We start from the raw sequence: 11,237 nt of genomic DNA, 5'->3' as shown, positions 1-11,237 counted from the left end.
GTTCACAATGAGATGAATCAAGACACTAGCGAAAGGAACTGCAGTAGGATGCGTCGTAAAACACGAGTTTATGCGGCTTGGAAACGCCGTGAGTACGCATCGTTTGTACAATTGTGTATAGAGGACAGGCAGTCCACTATCATTTACAACGAAGGAGGAAAATGGACATAAGAGCAATGACTAATCTCTAACACTACAAGATAAAAAATTTTGACGTTTCAAAGCCATCAAGCCAACCGTTTCAATTGTGTTCAACATCCTCCATGACAAACCAAATCGTCTTAGATTTGTAGTCGCCCTTCAAAACAAGTTCGTTGTTGCAGGAGACTTCAATAGGCATTGTCCCAATAGCACGAAATTCCACGAGTTCTTGCTCGATCTTTCCAGCTCTTCATAAAGGGCAATATCAGAGCAACTGCTTGCATACCGTAAGAACACCAGTGGTTGCTGGCTCACTGCTTGGATCAGTAAAAGGGAAAACTCCAATTGTACCCACCTTTCACAACCTGCAGTAGCTTCTTGATTCAGCAGCTTCTTCATGCTGTGGTCCATTCGACTATTAAGAGACGGTATCGCGAACCAGCTTGGGTTGCTTGAGTTCAGCAACGTAATGGGTGTCTAGTAATTGTGATGGATAGCCAGGACCTGTCCAGGGAACCTCATTTCAGAAGTGTTGCCAAGTTGCCAATCAATCATACTTGTGAATCTGCATCTTGCACCTATGCATTTCTCTTTCGAAAAGAAATCAGATGAATACCAGCTATTGTCCCAGCCACCCAGACACCATCAAAGCCGGCTGTTCTCTCTAGTAATTCATAACATGTCGTGTCTACTCCTCAGGTTTCAAGTTGACCTCTTGTGGCGTCTCTATTTGATGCCGAGCTCTCTTTTGCATGGTTGACTCATTCGTCCCAGTCTGAACTTCCTGCTTGACAGTTGACACAACATATTATTTTTATGTGAACGAAGGACCAAGGAACATATATGAAGCCTACTCACCCTTGTTGAAATCATATGCTTCAGACCAGCAATTAGCTCCAAGAAATACTTATAAGCAGCTTTGTGCGGCTCCTGCACAAAAACCATAAGTTTAGACCTCTACTAATAAAGAAAGAATTTTTATAAGATATTTGATAAGAAATTACTAAAGAAAGAATTGCAACCTGAAAGATCTAGCACCTGTAAGTCAGAAGGCAGAGGCAATCCTTCCACCACAGGAGCCTTTGGAACTTGGACAAGTTGGGTGCCACCTGCATCATCTGCCACCATAACACTGCAAGAAGGGGGATTAGAAATGCCCAACGCCTCGAAGTTAACCTCAGAACTACTACAAGGTGGAACAGATGTTTGAGACAAAGAGGTGGCACCAGTTGCAGACTGCAGATACAATATACAATAGAGAGTCAATTGGTTAGACTTGATCTTGAGAAAAGGAATATTCCATCTTGATATCAAAATCCCACTCAAGCACTGGAACATAGCATGTTTGAAGTCCATGAACAGATTGATCAAAATTGTTAATGAGGAAAAGAATGGAAAATGAAATGAAGAACTAACTTACCACTGATGCCAAGTCTGGTTCACCAACAACGACCAAACCTTTGTCACCATTATCAACATAAGCATCTACCTGTTAACAAATTGCATCAAGCAAATTAAATATAATTAGATATATTCATGTATAAGTACACAAAATTCGGGGACTTTTTGGCTTTTGCAAACTTTTCTTGGTCATCACTCAAATTTATGCGTATTGCACATGTTCTAAGCAAGAAAAGTGGTCCAAAGTTGCAAAAGGGCTGCGTCAGCCTCTTAATTCTCTTAAAAAATCATATGTTGTCCTATTGTTCTCTAATATTAATCTCTTTTCCATAACTTTTCCTTTTCTCACTCACAAAAATAGAAAACTATCCAGGAATAATATGTTAAGAATGGTCTGGTCTGTACCTTTGGCCTCCCTGCAGCCATGAATGAGTGGAAGGAAGGAGATTGAAAATTAGGAGGCTCCAAAAGAGCATAGACCCCTTCATTGTTATACCTCTTCTTATCGAACTGCATTTTAGACAAACCAATGACTTAGTTCTACTACTCCATCAGTTTACTCGAAAATGAAAAATATTGCTAAGTTACTTTCCAGAGAAATAAAAAAGAAATTAGATTTAATCAGTAAACTAAAACATAATTGAAAGTTGATGTTGGAATGAAGGTGTGAAAATAAAATAAGATAGACCGAGGAACCCTAACCTGTGAATAATTTGCAGCACTAAACAGTGTGTACAGTTTCCCCGAGTCTCCGGCATGATCCAAACTGTACCCACTTAGCATGTCACCAAATTCATCTTGATCCGCCCTTACATCTGGGCCTTCATGTGATCGAATGATCAACTATAGCAACAAAGGCAAAATAAAAAATCTTAGAATGATGAAAGGAGCAAGTGATCTTTTCCCAAACCGAGGGAAAGCTTTGATATGCCATTAAATTCTGTCTCAATGTTAGAGGGTGTCATTTTGTAACAAAAATTGGTTCTCCGGTCTGCAATTAAGATTCTAAGTCTCAATTGTGACATCCTGTATGAGAAATACCAATTATAGACAGACAAGTTTATTCTAAATATGTCAACTCGAGTAAAGGGCTATGTTTATAAATATTACCTTTAACTTGGATTGTTTTAGAAAAGCCTCAGTACAATCAGGACCCCACCAAAGACCCCGTTCTCGAAATGTTTTTTCAACTAAACCATCTTCCTTTGATGGATCAGACCATAGCACATCAGTCAGTAATATATTTGGTCCTTCATCTGGAGCATCTATAAGAGATCTTTCAACTTTAGATAAATCTTCTAAACAACCTAGTTCCAGCTTTTCTTCCCTCTTTCTTTTGGATCTTCTCGAAGGGGTAGTACACATGCTCCGAAAAAGACCTCCATGGGTGGTATATACACAATTGGCTATGATCGAAGCCAAAGGGAGCTCTTTAAAGCAGTCAAGACATTTATTATAGACATATTCACCTTGATCACCGATTTTAGCCTTAACCTCTGCCTCAAAACCCCAAATAGATGTGCAATATTTAGACTCCTGGTTCCCACGAAGTAGATATACTCTAGAAGGCATCAAGACCTAAAAATAATAAAACAAAACAAAACAAAAATAATTAAACATCATTTAAAAATCCCCAAAGCGTACCAAGATGCTTCAGAATCCAAATGAACATCACAATGCAACTTGCTTAGGCTACATAATAAAAAACATCGAAACAAATGAAAAGCATTAGCATGCAGCTTGGCCAGTGGAGCTGGTGCGTGAACATATACAATATAAAAGGTTATAATAATTGTTATGAAATTTCCTTACCGGGTCAATTCACAGATCAAAATACACCAATAGGTCAAAGATTGAAAAAAAAATCAGTAAATACAATTACCACTATCTTCATGTTACCTTCCAAGCCAACAAGACCATAAACACATCTAAGCCCGATGCTCCTCTATTAACATAATTTCCATTGAAAACATAAAATTGGTTGTCAGAGGGAAACCCAGCATGTTCAAAGAGATGGAGTAAATCACGAAACTGTCCATGAATGTCGCCAACTACAACAACTCTTGAATCCTCTTTATGACAATCAACTGCCACACAGTTCGGCTCCTTGCAAAGGATACTTGAAGCAGTATCAATCAATTTATCCACCAAAGAAACTGACAACACTGATTGAAAATTCTCTGGTGACTGCTCAAGAGCAGACATCATGCCGCAAACCCACTCTAAGTTTATCCCGTCATCTGAAGGCCACAAAAAAGGGTGCTGACGGGTTGACTGTGACAAAGAATTCTGCACCCCAACTTGACAATCTTCACTCCCAAACTCATCAGCTACCACCACGAGGCAATCATCTTCGAACATCAACCCTTCAACCCTGCCAAAGTGCTCCTCATGGCCAGCATTCATCATTGCGTCCGCAACACTTCCTCCCATCGCTGTCCAACCGTCTTCATCTTTGGAAACTGCTTCCACTGCTGCATACATATCTTCACCAATCGTCCTCTCAGACTCTAGTCCTTCCAACTGGGAATTCCCATTGGACGCATGTGTTACCCCATAAACCGGGCTTTCCCCCAACTCACTTGGGGTCCCATCCTCATTTCTAAACTCGCTTTCTATCCCTCCACTCCACACATTCTTTTCACTTACATCATAATCATCAACTCCATCACCCTGCGTAACAATCATCAAGTAAGCCAACCACACTAACAAGAACCAAGTCAAAAACAACAAAGTAGACTAACAAATCACAAACTTTGAAAAATCAACACGGTAGCTCACAAACATATACATACCAGTTCACCAGGCTCACAACCCAGCATGGTTACAACTCTGGGTCGTTTGCTCACAATCCCCATTGCAATCTCCTTCATACTCGTCACCTTTTTGACATCGTCCGTACCCAACCCATCACACGAAATCCCACCCAAAATGTTCGCCACCTCCCTAGAAGAATCCACCTACAACCCACCACACATCCACACCCAAAACAATCAATCAAACGAGAAAACTACATAAACCCAGAAAAATGAAACAAAACCCAGAAAAGTAAACACAAAACCCATCACTCACCATCTTCTCAATGCTCGAAGACAAGGCCTTTTTGACGTCGCTGGAGGTTACCTTCTCGACCCGATTAGTCAAAACTCCGCGCGCGATTTCCCGCATCAGCACCAGCGAGTGCACCTGCTCGTCGTTCAGGTTTTCGAAACACATTGCATTGATGCTCTCCATGATCTTCCTGCAGTCGCTTTTCATCCTCTCCTTTCGACGGTCCCCGCCTGCAACCCAAAAGCACACAGAAACGATTAGTTTCGCGGTCAGATTATCAAATCATGCGGTGATTTTCCTTGGGTAAATTGGGTATGAGGGAAGCTGCTGACCTTCTCCGTGCATGTTCGGGTTCGAAATTCGGAGACTTTGAGATGGGATTTTGGTGGGGAAAAGGTAGTGTGCTACGGAGAGAGAGCGCGCAGAGGGAGTTCGTGTTTCAGTGGAATCCAAATTGCAGAAATCAGACGACTCTGCCCTAAGTCGTTTTGACAAGCCTAGTTTTTTCAGGCGAGGATGCATACGACACGATTTGTCTGTCGTTTTGTGAGGGCGCAAGACCTGCTCACATCCCACTTCCGCCCAAGGCCCCACAACAACGCAGATTTCTCGGGGATGGGAAGGCCCAATTGGCAATGTTAGGAAACCTCTATTTAAATTAAATTTTGAAATAATATATGACATAGTTTTTTATGATTGGATTACTACTTAAATATTGATTAATGTATTTTTTTTCAATACGTAACACATTATATGATTTACAAATGCGGTTTGAAAAATTGATCTAAAAAATTAATTTGCCTAACATTACTCAATGTTATTATTTGTTTATGAATTACAAACTCTTTTTTCGTCAAATATGAATTACAGCTTGCAAATAGGCCTTTTGTGAAGGAGTTCACATGTCAAAGGTGATTTCAAAGTAGTCATGGACATTTTAATATTTCATTTAGTTTAAACTAGCTATCTTAAAGTCAGAATCTATATTTGTTTTGACAGCGAGTTTGACACAATACGCTCATATCCAAGCAATGCTAACCACGTGAGAGCACTTCCACTTCTCTCAAATCTCCTAGGGGATGGTATAGTAGATTAAATCCCCTCCCTCCCTCCAAAACTCCTCCGCCCCATCACAATCTACTAGGCTCTTGGGGAGCCTAGTTGCTCACTCAGGCTAAAATCGACTAGCCTAGGTTGTGACGCAAGGTTGACGTCAGTTACAATTAAAAAATAAAAAATAAAAATAATTAAAAATACCAAAAAAAATCATAAAATTTAATTATTCCTTTTTTAAATGAAGAAGGAGAAGAAGGAGAAGAAGAAGAAGATTGATTATTCCTTTTTAAATGACTTGGCTAGACGAAGTCGTTTTACCCAAGCCATTTGGTGAAATGGTGCGATTTGTTATGGGTTTGAAAACAATCTCTAAGTCACATGGGAGGCTAAGTTTCGTAGGGGCCTGACTTTCAAAAGAGCCCATTTTACCAAATCTTCTTATAACCCTTTAATTGTTTACTATTGGGCCATTCCCCAATCCCCATCCCACCCAACCGAAGGCACCACCAGCCAACACCAATCACCTCTCCAGTCTTCAGAGACCATGAATATCATGACACATTTTTAGGTATGACACTTTATCATAAACAAATTTAGTCTTTGTTGCTCGTAATGTTGTTGGTACAAAAATTATGAATGAAAAGTTGTAGTTTACGGTTTAATTTTTTAATATTATATTGGGACCATCCGACCTTAAATTCCTGTATCCGCCAAGGATTGAATTGCCTATTACTCGCAGTGGCGAAGCTACATAGGGACGAGGGGTGACCGCTGCCCTTTTGATCACTGAAAAACAAGCCCAGGAGCGCCCATTTGGTTCGGCCGGAAACTGGGAAAGTATGGAGGTTTTCTGGCCTTTGCAGCTATGTAGCGCCCCCTGCGCAGCAGGGTCTGTTTTTATTAAAAAAAATTATTTATTAAGTAAAACGACATCGTTTTACAGCTTTATTAAAATAAAATAAAATATTGGAGGACCACTAGTTCCCAATAGCATTACCCCATCTCTCCCATTTTACCAAACACGACAAATTCCCCAATTCCTAGCTTCCATTTCAAACCCTATTTAATTATTTAATACAAAATTTTATTTAATTAGTATAAAATCATAGGACAATACATTAATATGGTTATTGATTATTGAGATGAATTCTATGGTTATTGATTATTGAGATGAATTCTATTATTAATGATGAGAATGAAATTATTGTTTAGTGTAAAAATTGAATTCTTGATTATTTATTAATTAATTGAATTATTGAAAAATGTATCCTATTATTCATATTGATTAGTTGAATTAAATTTTTTTTGTTGAATAATTTGGATAATTATTAGTATTGATTAATTGAATTGTTGATTTGATTAGTTATTAGTCATATCAGTATAGTCTAAGAGTGTAAGAGTTTTTTTTTTCTTTTCCCATTATATAGTTACGTAATTGAACAATACTATAAGAAACAATGCTTAAATCTTCCTTCAAACTATTCTGAGTATTCCTCCTTCTCCTTCAAATATTCCAAGTAGTCCTTGAATTTTTTGGGTAGTTCACAACAGTGAGGCCACTGAGTTGGATGAATTATTGGCTAATCTTCCTACAAACCTTGGACATTGACGTCAAATGATTGCTTAACCACCTAATTATCTCGAAGCAATTCGTAGACACTATCTCCAAAATGATCATTGTCAACCTAAAGACCACATCATGCCAAGAAATGCTAGTAATAATCGATGTTTTATCATCGGTTGGGAGATCAATGGTTGAGTGTTAGCATGATTGTTTATATTGAGATAAATGTATTTGCTTTTATTGACAATGAACCTATTATGCGACATTTTCATGACATGAAATCTCTCCGGCAACAATTGTAATTTGTTTGTTTTGATAAATTATGAAAGATATTACCATATAAAAGGATTTGGTTGTTGCTATTTTTTTTTAACATTGCACTCTTTTAAATTCGCCTCTCCCCCAGCAATTCCTGACTTCACCACTGATTACTCAAGAGGCTTTTTAAGGGTGTAAATGCTCTGATGGATACCTAGGTTAAATTAGGTCGCTCCATATTCAAGCAAAGCTTTCAGGTAGTGGATAAGATAATGTTTGATGCAGCCTCCACAGATGGTCCATTAGACTTTAGAACCCAGAAATTTTCAATTTTGTATGGACCATGCAAAAGATCATTATGAGGCCTATTTATTAGATTAGGGGGACTTCTCAAGTTTCTCTGTCAATTCATTCCTAAGTCCTTACCACTTGGATCTATTCAACATTTATTACTAAAAATATCTCAACAAACATGAAGGTGAACTTAGGCGCACGTTTTCATTGAACCATTTATCTGGTCTTCTTTCATTTTCTATTTATTTTCTTCATTCCTGCAATTCTCGGTTTTAATGGGGCACTCTTCTGGAGCAGATTAGTCTCGTCCCTGGGGATTGGTATCACTCAAGTTAGAAAAGGTGCTTCAACGTACCGGAAGACAAACGAAAGACTGAAGGAAGATGGTAACCTATCATTCTACAAAACCCCTACTGGTTGCATTGGTTAGTAGATCCCCGCATGATGGCTCGGGATCATATCATATTAAAATACGGCTTTTAACCACACAACCTAGATGAGTGATATCACAAATACAACTTACAGAAAGATTAAAGACGTTTACCTTTTTGAAGGGCAATAAGAGTTTATAGTCCATTTATTGAAAGAAAAACTAATGAAAATGACTTGAAAACTTTGAGTTTTAACGATAAGGACAAAATAAAAGGTAAAGTGAATAGTACCATGATTGACTTTTTAGTGTAAAAATGTGGTTTTTCGTTAAAATGACCAGTATCGGGAGCTTTTCGTTAAAATTTCCTTTATTTAATCTGCTTACTATCAATAAACCATGTGTTAGGTTCTTGTTTCGGGAGATCTTGGAGCAGAAAAAGCAAATTGGTTGTTCTGATGACTCTACAAAATTTAAATGCTGAACTAACTAAATAAGTAAAAAATTCCTCATAGCATGAACTATCAGTTAAAAAATATACACTTTAATTACAGAAAAATAAAGAAAAAAAATACCTTCCGAGGAAAAACCTAAACCATATTTATTAAAGCTTCCTTAACAATGTTCGACTTACTTACAGAACCAACATCAATCAATTATTGTCAATTTCTCACGAACTTGTGAGAATTACTGTAAAATCTTTGTCATTCAACAATTGACAGTCTCTCACGTATGTTGGTGATAAGCTAGACCCTTACAAGCAAGGGAGAGGTCACCCTTCGTCCTGAAGTTGTCGTGGCCCCTTAAAGCTCACGGCAAATGGTAGTGAATGTGACCATGCATATCCTTGAAGCTATATATGCTTGGCTCAGAATCATATAAGATGAGTGAGACTGTTTTCGTGGTAGAGTGCAACCCAACTGCTTAAGAACGTGACATGCACACACTTTAGCCTCTAGCTACGAACTTAGGGTCCACACGTACCTAAATTAATCGTGCATGTCTAATGGAATCTATGCATTACTGGACGAACTAATTAAAATCCCATCGATTCTCTTTCTCCAAATCAGAATGGTGATGTTTCATTCCATTTGGCATTAGATGCGATATTACAAGTTGTGTTTAAGATTTAATTTGTGGATTAGGGAATGGATTATGGATGATTTTGCTCCTTAAAGTCAAGACGTGGACAACTGGATTTTGTGCTCAAATATATTCCATGGTTGTGTAAAGTTGTTGATCTAATATATAAAGATTGACCCATACACTCAACACTTGCACGTTCATAAACAAAGGAATAAGAATAGCAACAAGCAATCTCATGGAATACAATACCTCTCCCTATTATGGAGTTGTGTTGAAAATGTTAAAATAAAGATAATTTTATCGTGACGCCGGAGAGAATGTACTTTTATATAAATATAAACATGTAAAGGTCTAATGGTTATTGGTAGGGTGTGTTTGAGTGAAGAACTTGAAGATGAAAGATGAGATTTTAGGATCCAAGCGTCTGTGACTAAGGCTTGAGCTCTCATGACTCAGGCCTATGAGCGAACCTCAAGACTCGGCCTGAGGGTTCAACACTTCTTTTCGAAATGCACCGATATTTTTAGGTTTTGTATACTCATGTGAAAGTTCATGTCATCTACAAGTGCACTATATATATGGAAGAAGAATCGCATATTCATTCCAAATGCCATAATTAATTAGGGTGAGCGTAAGTGAAAGAGGAGTTCAAATCTTATGCCTCCAAAGTGTAGTCTCCTCTTTATTTCTAATCTAATGTTTACTTGGCAGCTAATCGAACAAGTAAAACCAGAAAGCTAAAGTTTAGAAAACAAAGCTAGTTGTAACAATCCCACTCCAAAATGTTTTTACGTTTCATTAATTTATTAATTAAACTCTCCCATGCACGTCACTCCATCCAAAACCATTTTCTTGTCCAATTTAAAAAAAAATATATATATTCCAAAACTATTTTTCTTTTCATTTTTTCACACCCTTCTCCTCTTCTCCATTTTCTTCTCCTTTCTCCCATAGCCCTGTATCATAAATTATTTGGTGTTCTGAAGTATCAGATACTTTGAACTTTTTAACCATTTTTAGGTAGTAATTTGTATATGTTTAATAAAAAAATTAACAGTTAAAACATTAAAAATATTCTGTATTTTAAAATATTATAAAAATATCTTACATATAATTTATTGGGAAACAAAAACCTGTTGAAGAGCACAGGGTATATTCAATTAGGATCAGTGAAGTTTGACAACATCGATACAGCCACGATCTGGGCTGCAGTCCACCTTCCCCCCCCTTGGAATATATAAGATATTTGTTTCAATCTTCTTTCAGTTCTTTGTCGTTTTAACTATTTGTTCATTTCACTATCCAAAGTTAAAAACACATAATCAAATATATTTTATTTTTCACATTTTCCATTGATTTGCTGTTCTGATTAGTTCACCTTCAAATCGACTTTGGAGTTGGTTAGATAAGGGTTCTTTTCATTTGTCCATCAACATAATTAATATATAAAATATAAAAATTTACTTTAATACTATAAAGTCGTCAACATCTACAACCGGCCTTCTATTGCTAATTTGAGAGTGCTTCTAGATAAATTGCTTGTTGACACGTTAACTATAAATGTTTCTTATTGTATTTAGCAAAAATATTAGAACTACTTATTAGTCATAGAAGTACTTGACACATGCTTCTTAATTTAGGGAATCACATAAAGATTTTTATGAAAATGTACTTTATGAAGTACTTGATACATGTTTCTTTTGGAATCATAGAAACACCTTATGAAGAAGTGCTTGATGCATAAATTTTAATCAAAATTCAAAGTAGTTATAATAGAACCATTTGTCATAGAAATGCTTATGAGTAGAGTGATAATGTCAATGAGTTAATAGTTAGATGTTAGGCGGAACATGAATTGGTGGAGATCGAATTCATCACCAAAATGCATATACATAATTGTTTTTCGCTATTGCAGTAAAACACCATTTGTGATAGAAGCACTAATGAGTAAGTGATTTCTAAAAACATATCCCAATTGAGCACTAATTAAGGTTCATATGTTGCATTTGGTGTGTA

The 11,237-nt window shown here is 37.1% G+C and overlaps 1 protein-coding gene across 2 annotated transcripts; it reads right to left on the bottom strand.

Moving 5' to 3' along the window:
- Positions 1 to 49: 49 nt before the first annotated feature.
- LOC103453575 (serine/threonine-protein phosphatase 7-like) lies at positions 50 to 5,106 on the bottom strand. Of its 2 annotated transcripts, none has more exons than XM_008393119.4 (11): positions 4,926 to 5,106; positions 4,615 to 4,823; positions 4,338 to 4,502; positions 3,442 to 4,215; positions 2,653 to 3,120; positions 2,245 to 2,385; positions 1,948 to 2,052; positions 1,562 to 1,630; positions 1,180 to 1,377; positions 1,000 to 1,071; positions 50 to 925 (listed from the first exon to the last, which is right to left on the bottom strand). In XM_008393119.4, the coding sequence occupies exons 1-11, from the start codon at positions 4,936 to 4,938 to the stop codon at positions 830 to 832; spliced, it is 2,310 nt and encodes a 769-aa protein (XP_008391341.1). In that variant the 5' UTR covers positions 4,939 to 5,106; the 3' UTR covers positions 50 to 829. The 2 variants fall into 2 exon arrangements, with proteins under 2 accessions (XP_008391341.1, XP_008391342.1); XM_008393120.4 differs by having other exon boundaries at positions 1,164 to 1,377; positions 4,926 to 5,082.
- Between the last annotated feature and the right edge of the window lie 6,131 nt (positions 5,107 to 11,237).

Source organism: Malus domestica, chromosome 09, assembly GCF_042453785.1.
Source record: "Malus domestica chromosome 09, GDT2T_hap1".
In the NCBI taxonomy this organism is placed as follows: Eukaryota; Viridiplantae; Streptophyta; class Magnoliopsida; order Rosales; family Rosaceae; genus Malus; species Malus domestica.
The sequence above is the reverse complement of the archived record's forward strand: the minus strand, read 5'-3'. Positions and strand labels throughout refer to the sequence as shown.